At 37.6% G+C, this 15,699-nt stretch overlaps 1 protein-coding gene across 3 annotated transcripts; it reads left to right on the plus strand.

Moving 5' to 3' along the window:
* Positions 1–1,210: 1,210 nt before the first annotated feature.
* On the plus strand, positions 1,211–14,687 carry LOC146453421 (cytoplasmic polyadenylation element-binding protein 1-like). 3 transcript variants are annotated; one of them, XM_085096599.1, is made up of 12 exons: positions 1,211–2,241; positions 2,728–2,800; positions 2,892–3,043; positions 3,701–4,061; positions 5,152–5,268; positions 6,019–6,111; positions 6,909–7,036; positions 7,246–7,360; positions 7,580–7,663; positions 10,165–10,259; positions 12,282–12,433; positions 12,974–14,687. In XM_085096599.1, exons 1-12 carry the CDS (start codon positions 2,230–2,232, stop codon positions 13,011–13,013), a joined length of 1,422 nt encoding a protein of 473 aa, XP_084952725.1. In that variant the 5' UTR covers positions 1,211–2,229; the 3' UTR covers positions 13,014–14,687. The 3 variants fall into 3 exon arrangements, with proteins under 3 accessions (XP_084952725.1, XP_084952724.1, XP_084952723.1); XM_085096598.1 differs by having other exon boundaries at positions 1,212–2,364; positions 5,146–5,268; XM_085096597.1 differs by having other exon boundaries at positions 1,213–2,241; positions 5,146–5,268.
* Positions 14,688–15,699: the final 1,012 nt, after the last annotated feature.

Here is a 15,699-nt window from a genome sequence, read left to right on the forward strand (position 1 = left end):
CAAAATGCATTAAAATGCAATTGAAAGAGTTATCTTTGTATTGTTGGTTTCCCACCCTAACCCTAAAAAAGTCAGCAACTTACCTTAGTTTGTTTACAAGTTGGATTTTGCTTCCTGGAAGGGTAGGTTGGAATGTCAGTTAGACATCCCGTCCTTACCCTTAGGAAATTAATATTGACACTAAGTTTTTTTCACTTTGAGATAAATTGTTGTTTTTGGGAATAATGAAAGAAGTCGATGAAAATATTCTTTGTCTCTGCAATAAATAATTTTTTTTCCCTGTGATTTTAAGGCTTACCCAATACATTTATATTGCTAAGTAGAGTACCATCCAAAAGCTACCTTTTGGCTTTGATACAGCTGTAGTTTATTAATGTCTCATAATTACATCACTGTTGTACATGGGCAAAGTTAAGTGGGAAAATAATGTATTCAATAAAGACAGGCTTATGATCACTGTAGTATTATTCTAGGGTACCTAAAGATTGTACAAGTTGTGGTACATTGGTATAAATATGATCTATTTGTGTTTGGTAGTCAGTTTGTACTGATTAATCAACTGTGTGTATCCATTGTCTCTTATAAGACATTTTTTGAGAGCCCTTTGTTCTGCAGTATTCTGCATTAGATTGACATTGAAATCATCTCCAAGCAGGACAGTAGGAGTTGTAGGCTCTGCCAATCAAAAGTGGGGAATTCAAATGCTTCTGGAACTGGTTCGGTAAGAGTAATTGCCCAGGGGCTCTTCCGTTCTTGCAATAAACTTTTGCCCACGAAAATCCCTTCCACCCGACTAACTGCCTCTGGCCATGGGTCTCCGAGGTATCGATTATAGCCACTTTGCCACCATTTTGGTAATAAATATGGTATCGATTTTTGCACTCTAGTCTTGAATTCATTTTTTTTTTTAGAAGAAGCTACTTCTTCATCTTGTTGTTTACAGCAACTGTGTCCTGCTGCAATGGCTTCTCATGTGCTGGGCTCCAGGGGTTTTTGAACTGAAGTTGACCAGACACTATCAGGTCATAAATAGGGTATCAAATTTTTGGTCAGGTCATATATAGGGTAGGGAAAATCGCAGATTTTGGTCATAAATAGGGTAAGGGTATTTGGGAAGCGAGCCGCACACCCCTGTCCAATTTTTTTGGGAGTATCCCCCCCCCCCCCCCCCCGGTTTTGTCGGAGGGTCGGTCGGTCGGGCAGAAAAAAAAAATTAACCTTCCAGAGAAGGCCGGGCTGCTAAATAAGAAAGCCTGGTTACAAAGTCAACTCAAAAACGTAGTGTTTATAAAGACAAGGACGTCACATCATACCAATTGTTGTTAATAAAACAAGATCGTGTGCTTGTAAATTAAAGTATTTGCCTTTTGACTAGTGAATCTGGAATTTTTTTTTTTTTTTTTTACTTTAAAAAAAAAAATAGGTCGGTCGGGCGACATACTTCGTTTGAACTTTTAGAAACTGGCTTGTCAATAACCGCCCGGGGCTAAAAGCCCCGCATTCAAATGCCCTACCCTAACGCGGATTTTGACGTTCAAATATCCCTCGCCAAAATGAAATGGACAGTGAAAACCGAGGCTTTCGAAAACGTTTACTGCACTGAAATGACTCCATAATAAACTCTTTTTAGTTGTTGCCGGGGAAATAGAGCCTGGATTTAGAGTCAATTTATATTGCCGCGCTTTAATTCTTTCGAAGAAAAATATAAACTAGCTTGTATTAATTAATTTAGTTGTTTTAATATCTCATATCCCCGTGGTTCGAAATCATGAGTTTTTGTCCTCCCTTTTTGCGTTTCAAATAGTCAATACAAAAATTCTTCACGTCCAACATGAAGCGATAAAATCAACTTTAGTAGCGAAAATATTTTCCATTGGTAAAATAATCTCTGCGCTGTAAACTTCATTTCCCCTGAGGTGCAGTTGCGGTTGAACAAGTCCGAATCCTTACTTGTAGTTTCGTACAGAAAAAGCCAAAGAATTGACAATTTGTTGATATGGAACGATGCACGAGAAAATGAAACGGAAGTGAGAATTCAGGAAGTTAGGCCTCGATGTTTTGATTGGCCAGAAAACAATAGCAGTAATTAACTGACCAATGAGAGGGCTTGTACTAGAATCCACAGATTCCACGTGCGGTTGTCCAAACCGAAATGATACAAATACTGGAGCGCGATAGACGAATGATGAAGTGTTTAGCAAGTCGGACGACACACTTTCACTTTCAACCATGAGCAAGGAGGTGAGCTTAGATATTGAAACCATTATTTGTCTGTTCTTGTAGTTTAGTTGAAGCTAAACGAGAAATATCAAGCTGTGTTCGTCAAAAATAACATTGGCAAAGTTTCATCGGATGTGTTCCCAGGTGTGTAGTAGCGTTTTCCGGCTGTTGACGAAGTTATTGCAATGCCGGAGCGGCTGAACACCAGGGACAGCACATCGTCTATTTGTAAAACCATATCACTGCATTAGCTCAGTTTAAACTAAACTCAAATGAGAAACTGAAATAATTTCCATAAGTCTGACGTTTTAAAGTATTTTGTCATTTTACCCACGTTGGCCATGATATATGTACAGTAACTGTGGGCTTTAAAATAAACCCGAGTACCAAATAAAATTCGCAAAGGAAATAATTCCGGTATCTTCAGCGCCGAGGTCATGCTCTAGCTATTTCAAGAATTTTTGTTCTTGCACAGTTTCACTGCCATCATAATTTTTTTTCTTGTAGAATACAACCGGAGAGGACAAGACTTCAATCTTGACGCGAATCAATGCTTTATTGGATTCTGCTCTGGATCCTAGTAAGTCAAATTGCCACTGTTTATTCGAGGTCTTTGTTGTTAAATTAAGCTACCAAATCACCGTAAGCTGTTGCGTATTTTGTTTTTGCAGACTCGGGTGGGAAAAGTTTATTTTCCCCTCAACCCGTATCACAGCCGCTTTGTGGTTCGTTCATCAGTTATCCAGGATTTCAGCCTACTCCACCGGACTCGAGATCTCCTAGCCCTTTGCACATGGATGAACGGGCTGGCGAACTTTTCATGGTAAATAAACATAGAAAATGAGTGTAGTGTTCTACTACTGGAAACTATTTGATAATTTGACCCTAAGCAATTAACTCTTGCCTCGTTGGGTGACCTCCCGTCTACATTGTCGTTGAGTAAGCTTGTTTTTGTTTCGAGTTAACTGTTACGATTCTATAAGGAAGCCTTTGTTTTTGGATTTATGAGAACCTAAAAACAAGCACAGTCATTTTGCGTCGATGCAAACAAAGTGGAAACTAATGATAAGGTTTGTCTGAACCAGGCCTCAAACTTCCGCCATCGCACTAACAAACTGTCTATGATGCATATAATTATAAAATTATATATTATTGTCCAGTTAGCCTGTAGCCATGTCATTCTCAGTCTTCAGTCAGTGTCGAAAATGCTGTCAGAGAGTGACTGTTGATAAAAAAGTACAGACTTTAGGGACAAGCCTGGACTTGAACTTTGAGCTTATCATTGTTTATTAGATTTAACTGTGGAATGTAATCTACTAATTAACAATTTACAGGCAGTCATGATAGACTTGTCTTATGATAGTGTCTGGGTTGCTGTCTGTTGTTGATGACTGTTCTTTGATGACAAGTATCAGTGTGTGAATTAGCTTTTTTGTAGTTGCATTAACTGGTTCATAATTGTGATTTTTTCATATTTCAGGGTAATTTTATGACTGGCAGTGCTCCTTTTGGAATGCACACCCCACCAGACAGTCTTCCCTCTTCTCCTATTGGTACATTTTCCCCCTTTGGAGCATTCCCGTTCTCTCCTGTTTCTCCTGTGGAGTCTGAATCAAGCATGAGTCCCATGAGACCTTCATATCGTGCCTCCCTGCTTCCACGGTGCCAGGCAAGGCAGATTGGGATGCCGCCAGCTACTCTTGCACCCGCTGAGGTGGCGTCTTTTGGCAGCTTGTTTGCTGATCCTCGCTGGACTGATGTTAATCCCTTGTTTGGAATGTGGAATGACCCCACAGGATTTGAATACATGCAGCAACAAGGCCTTACACAACTTTTATCAGGTATAAATTGCTTTCGCATCCATAGTTAAATTAGGGAAGTGGTCAAAACTATTACGCTCAAACAGGACTCACCAAACTACAAAACAGATCGTTGTCTTTGCCTGCACCCCCCCCCCCCCCCCAATTCCTCAGCCCCAAAAGGTCAGTCTTCATTGCATAGCCACCCCTCTATCCAGCAATAAAAAATGATAATGAGATTCAAACTTCACTTTTTCTTGTTTATCAATGCATTTGATTTTGAATTCTAAAGCTGACTCCACAGTAAATCAGAATTTTTTTTAAAAAATATCTGTTTTTCTGTTGAAAATGCATCAAAAGTTTTCCATCCACATAAGCATTTCCACTTATTGTTTTACTACTGGGAAATTTGACCCTTCATCCATACTTAGCAGCATTTCTGGTCACCAAAATAAGTTAAAAGTTCTGTTTTCCTTAACCACACTGCAGCAGAAATATTTGTCATTTTCAAAAAAAGTCTACTTTCAAACCTTTCCAGATTGGTGCATGCATGGGACCCAACCTTGTTAATGCCAAAGGGGTTGTGGGTACAGGTTTTTGACCCAAAATTAGAGCTTGATTGATTGTTTTACAACAAACAGATGGAAGGCATTGTTCCTTTTTTTATTTATTTATTTATTTATTTTTTATTTATTTATTCACCACGATATACGAACATAGAAAGTTACAATGAATAATAGACTAGGATCGTACATAAGTTTAGAGTAAATAATAATAGTAAAAGAAGAAGTAAGAAGTGGCGAGGAGACCTCAAGAAACCCCCGCGCTTATACTGAGAGGTCTCCTCGGAGATATCTTAGGACTTTAAGACCAGTAAAGACATTCTATTAAGATTTTTTAACATACGGTGATCATCTTCTCAAGTTTTTTTGTTTGTTTTTGTTATTCATAAGTGTATTTATTCAAAATGTTTGGCTTTCCAAACGATTCCAAGCCCAATCTTCTCAAATCTTTTTGTCCAAAGAGTTCATTTGACTCTGTCATTCTGTGAATTTTGTTCAGTCTATATTACTGTTGATAACCTCATGTACTTAACCAAATTGGCATTTCCTTCTTTGCTAACCAGGAACAGATTGCAACAAAGGGAATATGAAAAAATGGTCTGGACAACTACCGCGTCGTAACTACAAGAACCCAAGCTACTCCACCAAAGTGTTTCTTGGTGGTGTTCCCTGGGATATTACAGAGGGTAAGTTCAAGTTTTTGTACTGTATGTTTATGTTTTGCCACCTTTGTTTTGGTATCATTTTTTTCTCCTGTAGCTCAGTGGTAGAGCATCCAAACTAGTAATGGGAAGGTCTTAGGTTCGACTCCTGATAGGAGTACTTGAATTTTTTCCCGAGTATGCCTGACAGTCACTTTAATACTGAATAATACACCATTCTCATTTATTCACCAGGCTTAAAATATTCCATCACATTTATTCCAATTTTTTCTCACTTTTGTAAAATTTTCTAAAACATTTGGATTTTTACACTATTTAAATTATCATTGTAAATTGTTGTAAGAGTATGCTGAAAGAAACTTGAGCATCAGTCACAGAATCGAATTGCATACAAATTGGAAACTACGTACCCAACATTACATGGTGAAAAGGAAATCTGATCATAAGTCAAACCCTGGGCTTTCATCAAAGGCCAGGTAAATTGACTGCATGACATTAACATGACTTCACCTGGTTGCTTTTAACATCTCAACTAACGTTTTTCATAAGACAACATATCCAAGTTAACTATCTTGCCCAGGTGCACAAATTTCTTGTCTGCTTGTTCAAAATCTTAATGAAACCCCTGCAAAGCACTCTCTCTCACACATCTGGGATTGTGATGTTCAAGTCCACTAATGGCACGTGTGAAAAAAAGTGATTGTCTGTTTGTCAGTACAAGTGTTTTGAATTATTTTTCAAAAGCGATTAAACTCCCTGTTGCTCAACTTATAGCCTCTCTGGTCATGTCGTTCAAACCATTTGGTTCAGTCAAAGTGGAGTGGCCTGGGAAGGCAGATGGTCGGCATCTGCACCACCCCCCAAAAGGTACTAATGTCTCTGTCTTTATGATCTGCTATTAAACATTATTATTAAAAATTACAGTATTATTCCATGTATAATAGTAGTCTAGATATAAGTTAATGCTTAAAAGTGCTTCCATTGTGGGCAACCTCTTGAAGGCTCCCATGGACCATTCTTGTGAAACCCTGTTTGAATTGTCACTTAAACTCTGTAATCAAAAGCTCTGGTGAGTAACTGCAAGCACTTTTGGGAATTGCCAACTGGTCTTCTCCTTTGTTTTGAAGCTCTCATAAGCGACCACTCAAAGATTCTGATACATATTATGACAACTTTTTAATAAAAGTATTGTACACTTTGTGATCACATTTGCAGTAATACAACACTGCCCAATAATGTTCGTAGATTAAGATCTCGAATCTAAAATTAATGCTGGATCAAGCTTTTGGGCGACCAGCTCTAGTTACGACCAATTTTTCCATGTGGTTTGAATTTGATGTTGATTCTCGCTTAAATTAATGTTAAATGAATGCTCTTAGGTTGAGTTCCCCCCTCCCACATGGAAACCCTGCAGCTTCTCCTGGGAATAATATAAGCGACTCAAAAACTACTGATGTTCGTGCATGTTCTTTTATCTGTTTGTATACATGCAAACACAACATATGTGCTGAGACTGTCAAATAATGTCAGTCTGTTGTTGACAATTAATTTACTTCTGGAGGGAAATTGCACACAGATAAAATTACCTTTTGTAGCATGAATCCATGTTATGACTCAGATATTTAATTAGTAATGAACATGTTTTGTGTTGGTCTGGATTTCAGGATATGTTTACCTGATCTTTGATTCTGAGAAGTCAGTCAAAGCCTTGTTGGCATCCTGTACACATGACTTTTGTAATGGTGGAGACTGGTACTTTAAGATTTCTAGCAGACGTATGAGATGCAAGGAGGTAATAAACATGAGATGAAACTTTGTTGAACTGTTAGAAAAATAATGCCTATTCCTCAACTAACTAATGCCTGTCAAATTATCTCTGATATTTATTTTGAACTGGCACAAAGAAAAATGCTACACATTCTTCACCTCCTACTGGCAAAGCAATTATAAATGGTTGTTTTATACCTTCAGTGGATCACTGTGTGTTGAATATATTTGTAGGTTCAAGTGATTCCATGGGTATTATCTGATACCAACTATGTTCGTGGTCCTCATCAGAGGTTGGACACTAGTTGGACTGTATTTGTTGGTGGATTACATGGCATGCTTAATGCAGGTGATAACATTCACTTTACTCTGGCCACTTTGTATCTTTCTTGTTTAAAAAGCAGGTTCATATTTCAGTTAATGAATGATAGTAATGCTTCTATGCTTTTTGAGGGATAAACATCACTTTTCTAAAAGCAACTCTTAATTGTTGCTTGTACCGATACAGGGTTTCAACTTTGATTTGTGCCTTTAGTAGTAACTCTTGAAATTGTTTTGATGTTGGCAGAGGGTCTTGCCTATATTATGAATGAGCTGTTTGGTGGAGTCGTCTATGCTGGTATTGACACAGATAAACATCGCTATCCTATAGGTGAGTTTATGCCAGTGTTCTAACACAGCTTCCACCTTGACAAGTACAGAAGGTTACAAGAAAGCCCTTGAGTGTGTTTTCATGAAGCACATCCCTGTGGCCAAGTAAAATAACTACAACAACCACAGAGCAAATTACACTCTTCATGAGCAGTAGAAATTCACTCTGTGATTTGCTATTTATGGTGGCTCCATAGATAGGATTATTATTTATTTATAATATGCTGCACATCAAAAGGCAGTTTTTTCTTGTTTTCTTTTTACCAATTCAGTCCAAATCTCTTGTATATGGTCATTCCTGGAATACGTCCCCCTTGTGCCTTTATCTCATTAAGGACATTCATGCACCCAAGAGAGTGCTGCTGTTCCGAAGATAAGAGTAGCAAGATTGGCTAGAGGTCAACCAACCTTAAATGGGACATACGTCATATGAAGACTGACATTGCAAACTCTTTCATCATAGAGTTTATTTATGCCTTGTTGACTGCCGTGAGTGTTAAAAGAAAGTTTTTGGTTTTTATCAGTCGAGGTTTGAAGAATTCTTGTGGTTGTGGCTACTCCCTTCTGGGAAGGCGTAGCCACTATGCTATCGTGTTGTGTAAGTCCGTAAATGGAAAGCTTTCGGAATTGTAGAATTTACACGAAGTTGGGTCAAGTTCACCACGACAGGTTCACAAGATCTCAGTCGGCTTTATTCATATGGAAGATCCTTGTATTTCAATTCAAAATGGCTGCCGCCTCTCTCATACGTGAATTTTCAAGGTGGCAGTTTGTGATTTGGAAGGACAACACAGGTTTTCAATACTGTAAATCAAAAGAACAACTTCCAAGGAACACTCTGATGCTTAAAAAGAGGAAATCAGTGAATTCGTAGCAGAGAAATTCCTATTCAAGATGTTCTTGGAAATTTTTGTGTGCTCTTGGGAATCCACTTTACAACATACTACTGGTTTGAATGTGAATTTTACTGCGCTTTATATTAAATTGATCAATTTGTCATATTTCAAATAGCTTTCAATGGCAAAATTTTTGGAAACATACTCAGTTTAGTAATAGAGTTGAAAAATTGTGCTTTTACTTAGTGACTTGCAGTTTGCTTGGATCAGTTGCCTTCACGTAGCTTCACTCGAGGCAAAAATTGAACAAATTTGCTTTTCAGGCATGAACACAGTACAGGTCTGTCTGAATAAATTTTTCAATATTTAAGAAAGCTTGTTGTCTGTTTTTCTGTGTGTTTTGATTTACAGAATTTCTTCACCATGCGATCTTATGTAAACCATGGGAGAGCCAAACCATGTCTATTACCGACTCCCCTGGGTATTCAAGTGTAAACAAACCAAAATCCTCCAGCGCATACCAAATTTGCCCATATGACAACATAATCAAATTATGCTGCACAATTTTGGCACTGACTAGAGCTGCTCATTTACTCCTCTGGATTTTGTAGAGTGTTTTCACATGACGTCACAGCGGCCATGTTGGTGTCCCAAAACAAACGAATGGTGGCCATGTTGGTGTCCCAAACTAAACCTCTGGGAATTGAACTCTATTTTTATGCAAATACTTTCTTTTGTTTCAGTAAACCAATATGGCCAGTAGTCACGTGAATGAAAACACTCTATACAACATTGCTTTTTTACTGCAATATTCTACAAAAATAAAGCAGTAGCCACATGCAGTCATAGACTGCCTTTTAATTGAATTTGCTACAGTTAAGTTTACCAGAGCTACCCACTTATACAAACTTTATGTTTTGAACCTATGACACTGAACTGAAAGCTTCCAGTTATTTAAATTTAAAATCCAAATTGGACTTGAAAGTCTAGGGATTTTGTATTTTTAATTATTAATTATTAATTTTTAAGTTTTTTTCATTCAGGAATTTTTTACACAGGCCTAACCTTCAAATTCCCTTTCAAGATTATCACCTTTTTCTTTTTTCCTTTCCTTCTATTGTATAATTCTCAGATCTTTGCATATCATTGTGATATTTGGATCTTGTGTATAACCCATGCTATTGACTGTACAGCGCCGTGCAGCGCGGTTTGTTAACAACGATTATAGCCGTTATAGTAGTGTATTATCTATGCTCATTGACCTAAATTGGCCCTCACTGCAATTAAGACGCAGCATATGTGGTATCGGCATGTTTTATCAAATACGTAGAGGTCACGTTAACGTCTCCCTCCCCCACGAGCTTACCTCTGTGCCCGCGTACAGCCGTACAAGGGCAAGTCATGACTTTAAGATAAGTCTACCGTTCTCTTCAGTCGACGCTTACAAACACTCATTTTATGTAAGATCAATCCGAGCATCGAATGCATTACCACCTGACCTCTTCAAGTCTGGCTCTTACTCGGAATTTATTAGTTCTTTTTATGCTCTGCATGTATAATTTAACCTATTTTGCATCCGCTGGCCGCTCCATTGCCGGATTAGCTTTGCTAATGGCTTTTATGCTAACTAAAGATAAAGATTAAAGACTATGTTATTTTATTTCAGGTTCTGGTCGCATAACATTCAACAACCAGAAGAGTTTTTTGGAAGCTGTGCGATCAGGATTCATAGAAATTGAGACTCCAAAGTTTGTGAAAAAAGTAAGTCACTTGGGAAAGATCAGCATGACACCTGGCTGGAGATCAGTAGCTAGCAGGCAGTTGAGAAAAGGTTTTTTTTTTTAGTGCATATCCTATCAGGATATAATTTGCACAAGTTTTACCAGAGATGCCTATGGCTATCTTCCTTGTTACAAAGAGGTTTTAATTAACAGCAAGTTGTCAATAATTACTCTAATAGACCATTTCCGAGTTGCTGTGAACCTCATTATGAAAGTGAGGCTAAGTGCAAAGCTTTTCATATGAAAATAAGTTTTGTTTGCATATGAATGAAAACTAATTTTCATAATTAAAACTTTGCACTTAGCCTCGCTTTCATAATGAGGTTCATAGCAACTTGGAAATGGCCTGTTGAAAAGTTGTTCCATTAACCCTGTCTAGACCTTGGAGGGGGTGGGGTGGGGGGGGCTTTCTACCTGAAGCAATATTTTGAACCTGGATAACTTTTTTGATGTTAAAGCATTAAATGCCATGAAACTTCAGGACTAATTTTTCGAAAATTTATCTGGGAAAAAAATTGTGGCCGGACTGTTAGTGTTTTTTTGACTTTTATGTTACCATGGCAACTGAATTTTGACAGACAGTTTTTTTTATTCCAGAATATCCCATTTTTTAAATGAAGAAAAAGTACTTTTCTTCCTGTAACTTTTATGCTTTTAGCTCATAGTAGTGTTTCTTTATTGGTTTTGATTACTTTTCGTTCAATTTTGGTGCTTTCCTGAAGTGTTGGCAAAATCCAGAGGTCTAAGATGGCTGGCTTTGGCAATCATGGCATAATTATGACATCATAAGATGTCATCACTTCCTGTTGCGGATGTCTCATCATATAGCTTTTATACTTTCAAAGTTGTGGAGGGGCGAAATACCCCCCCAACACAGCGCTAGAAAAATCAAGTCAATTCAATCTTTATTGTTTATACATGTAATTGTATTATGTTACATGGTCTTCCTAGGAGTCGTGTAAATTGAGCCTAAAATACATCAATGGTTTTTTTGTGTGTGTGTGTGTGTGTGTCGTGTCCTTCTTTATTTTTAATTAACCAATTCTAAATAGCTAGTTACAATACTAACAATACCGACAATACTTACTACGCTTCCAATACTAACAATGTTTACAATGCTGACACTAAACAATACTTACAATACCTACATTACTTACAATACTGACAATATTCCCGATACTTTTTAAAGTTAATTTATAATTACATTAGAGTACAGTTATAACACTGTTACTGTCACACTACAGTTACAGCAATCATGTCAAATAACTACAATATAAGAAATTTTTTGCGGAAATTTAAATTTAATTATCGGAGAAAAAATTACATAGCTTAAGGAGGCATGGCCGAGAGTATTTATTTTAACTTTGTGAGAGGCAAAGCACATGAGGCAATTTGATACCTCCCATCATACATCAGTTAGTTACCTAACTATACCTATTAACCTTAAGGATAAGTGCAATAAACTTTCAAAGTTAATTTTTAAATGGTCACAAAAAATCTTTCCCATGGAATGAAAATTTTAAATGGTTTAAATTAGGCCGCTGCTTAACCCCTAAGGGGATCCTGTTCCATAGAACAGATCCCCCATAGTGTAGGCTCCCTTTTGCAGACTTGGTTCTTGGTCTTGGGATATAACAATTTGACTGGAAGTTTCTAAGATTGTAGGAATGTATACTTGAAACATTAGTGAAAGTTCGACACAAGTACAGTGGGGAAGACAAAAAAAATACTTGGCCTGTAAGGTTAAAAACCTGAAAAAGATACACATCTACAAATTCAAGCTACCATTCAAGCGTATTAATTTGTACACCCTAAAATCTAAAGCTACAGGTGCATGAGAAGCTGAAATATCTTGAGGCTCTTTTCATGACAAAGGCCCTCTAAAAGATCTAGAGGGGGTAATCCCTGGTGTACAATGGTCACCATGGCTCCCTCTAATTTTCTTTCATTTTACTACAGTTTCACTTTGTTAAATCAAAGGTTTTTCCTGCATATAATTCAGGTGCAAGTTGACCCGTATCTAGAGGACTCCATGTGCGACATTTGCCGCACTACCTCAGGTCCTTTCTTCTGCCGTGAGGAATCCTGTTTCAAGTATTACTGCCACTCATGCTGGTTGTGGCATCACTCAATTGAAGGATATCGTCACCACAGGTCAGGGTTAACAATGATTTTTATTCCTAACCATGAGACTTACTGACTTAGTCTCAATATTTGACATACAATGCCAAATTGTATGTCAAATACCAAACAGCAGTGTCACTGTTAAGCAAATATCACACCTGATTGATCCAGATTGTACGCGGAGGTGCGGTGGTGTGCTCTTTGGTTAGCATGTCAGACTTTCAATTGGTTGGTTGGTTGTTTGATGTTAGGTTGGTCTTTTTATTGTTGTGTTGCTTCTTAGGCAAGAAACTTTTCTCCACATTTTGTCTCTTTTCAGCCAGTGACATACTGCTGGCAGGGGAACTTATCCTATGATGGTCTAGCATCCTTGCTTAATTTGGTCATTTCAAGTTGTTGTTTTGCCAAGGACAGTAGAGCAACGTACTAATTAATCCTTGGCAAACTCATTGATTACTTGTGCGCATTTAACCTATTGTTTTGTCTAAAATTTCCTATTATGGCTAGCAACAGCAGTAAAGATAGTAGGCTACCATGAATGCTCTCATTTGTGCTCCATTGTCATTTCAGACCACTGACTCGCACTAGTAAGAGTAGTAGCAGTGCTTAGTGATGCTGAGACAAGCCACACTGCTGCTGACAGGATTAATGACCATGGCTCCATGTTGGTGCTACTGTTGTTTGGTGTTTATGTGTGTGGTTGCATAAAAAAAAAACATTTGAAGCACTGTTAATTGTTATCATACTTGAATCAAGAGTGTTCAGATTTTTCAGTAGTTTTGCAAATCTTTGAATGTATACATTAGATTAATATGTAGTGTGAGGGTTTTCTTGCTGCAGTAATTTTCATCATGCAGTAGATCTATGTATTGGTTTCATCACAGTGCAACAAGTTTTGTACTGGCCGCTGCACACTGGCAAGCTGGTTGCTACTTTATTGCAACAGTATTTCTTTCCTTCATGTCTCCCTAAGAAGATGACAAGTCAAACTTGACACTAATATTTTTTTGAAAGAACAGTGCTCTCCACGAAATAGCAACCGTGCCAACAAGTTTACTTTATTTTTGTATTATAAGGCCATACTTATTTGGAACATATTTTTTTAAATTTTCGGTTTGCATCCAGCATCACTGCTTCTGATTTTAGATATTGTTCCCATCTGATTTTGTTTACCTTGATTCATTCCTGTTCAATAGCAGGTGTTTTCGTTTTGAATTATTTTATTTTTCTATTTAGTTTTCTTAAATCATCAAGGAGTTTTTGATTGTTCTGATGCAGCCGTATTCTTTGATAACTGTGTAATCCATCGGCTCTTTTGTAGAAGACCCAAACTACAAAAATGAGCTTTAAAGGTGGTTCAACTGTAGTCTGTTTGCTCCTCAAGGGCTGGGCCTGGGATAGTTGGGAGCAAACTCTTTTAATTTTGAATATTTGCTGTGTTACCAACAGTAGAAGTCTTTTTAAAGATCAGTTTTGTGAAATGTGCACTTTAGTTACCTTTGTCTCCACGATAAACTAACAAACGGCCCGCCACAAAAGAATACTGTAATCCGTCAACTTTAGGATTTATTTTTTCTTCTGATTGTTCGTACAAAGTTTAATTCTTGGAGGCAAAGGGATATGGACTTCTGCATCAGTTTCGTATATTTGCTTTTTTATGAAACTGCAGTCTAACTTATTGAGCACCATTATTTGCACAAAATTTATGTATATAGTCTTCTTGAGCATTTTGTAATTTTTCAAGTTTTTCAAATGCAAACAGTAGTTTTCTACGTCGTGTAGCGTGTTTTATCTGTTATTGTATTTAAAAAAGTAAAAAAAAAAAACTTTTTATCTAATGGCAACCAGAACACTTAAAATGATTATTGTTGCAATGAATCGCACTTCACGACACGTTGTTCTGATATCAATAAGTTATTGAGGTTGCACTTATTTCAAAACGTTGTTGAGTACAGAGTGATAAAATCGTTTTTAACCTAGAAAACAAAAAGGCAAAAAAAATATATTTAGAAAGTGTGCAACATATTTATTTTTGTAGTTGTTAATATAACATAGGTAAGATTTTATTGTTGGCAATAAGGCTAGTTATTTATAATGTTCATTTCAGTAATTTTTGTAACGAATTGAAGTTATTTTTTGGCATGTTACTGTTCGCATGCTTGCCGATATTTTGATGTGCCTTTTGAGCAAGATAATTTACAGGCGTTAAGCAAGTTTCATTGGTTTGACTAAAAAAAAGGCAACCAGGTTGGTTTTGTCAGAATAAACTGGAAACCCTGTTGCATTTTGTTGTCTTAATTCTTTGCTGCTTATCGGTGTTCGATATGGTAACTTGCCTGCTGTAAACTGCTCCTATATAAGCTATGTACGTATGTCAAGGAGTATGGGTATTGAGTCTTTCTGGTCAGGCATAGGGTATAGCATTTCCATATGAAAGGTCTGGTCTGAATATTGGGGTAAACGGGTATGGCTTCTAGAAACCAGGGGCGCTTTCCATTCAGTCAAAATTTCCGAGATTTCCGGTCAGAAATCCAATGGAACGGGAAAAGTTCCGGAAAGAATTTCCGAAAATGTAGGACTACCTTTTGAGCTTACCCTTCTTTCCGGAATTTCCGGAATTACCGAATTTTCTGTGTTCCATTCGAGATGAGTGTCGGATTTAGTCTCCCCGGCCGAGCGCCACTCGTCACGTGCGCAAAAGAGCCGCAAACAAAATGGCTACGGAAGTGTTTCAATGTTCTGCTTGTGGTTTTTTGTCTGAGATTTTCGACATTACCTACGATCAGCAACGGTAGGTTTAAGTAGTAGCTATGTTTTGTTGCTTTGCCAACTAAATTTCCTCAAACTTTGCTCACCAATATTCTGATTTATTCCCACCATTTTTGTAAACAAACGCGATGCCCGGAAGCAAACTAAAACACTGACTTTAATTTTTTTTCTTAGAGTTATTTGGAGAAACAGTAAATGAGGCCTCTGCTGCCGCTGTTTGGGGAAAAGGAAACTTCCGCCAGAAGGATTAAATCGTCTTCGCTGTCGATAACAGAATAATTTAACTCGGCATCATCTTCCTCTAATTTTTAAGCCGCGAAAACATTCAAAAAGTCCACCATTTTCAAATAGCCCAGCATGTCCCGTGTGCCTCCTCACGTGATTCACAAGTTCAGGGACCCGTTCCATTTGACCAGCAAAAATTCCGAAATCTTCAACCGGTTTTTTTTGTTGAATGGAAAGCGCCCCAGGTCTGAAAATGGGTAGGAATTTTATAGGCCAGGCCCCAGTTGTTCAAAGAGCGGATA

The sequence above is a fragment of the Pavona decussata genome, unplaced genomic scaffold (assembly GCF_977016875.1).
Source record: "Pavona decussata unplaced genomic scaffold, jaPavDecu1.1 SCAFFOLD_330, whole genome shotgun sequence".
NCBI lineage: Eukaryota > Metazoa > Cnidaria > Anthozoa > Scleractinia > Agariciidae > Pavona > Pavona decussata.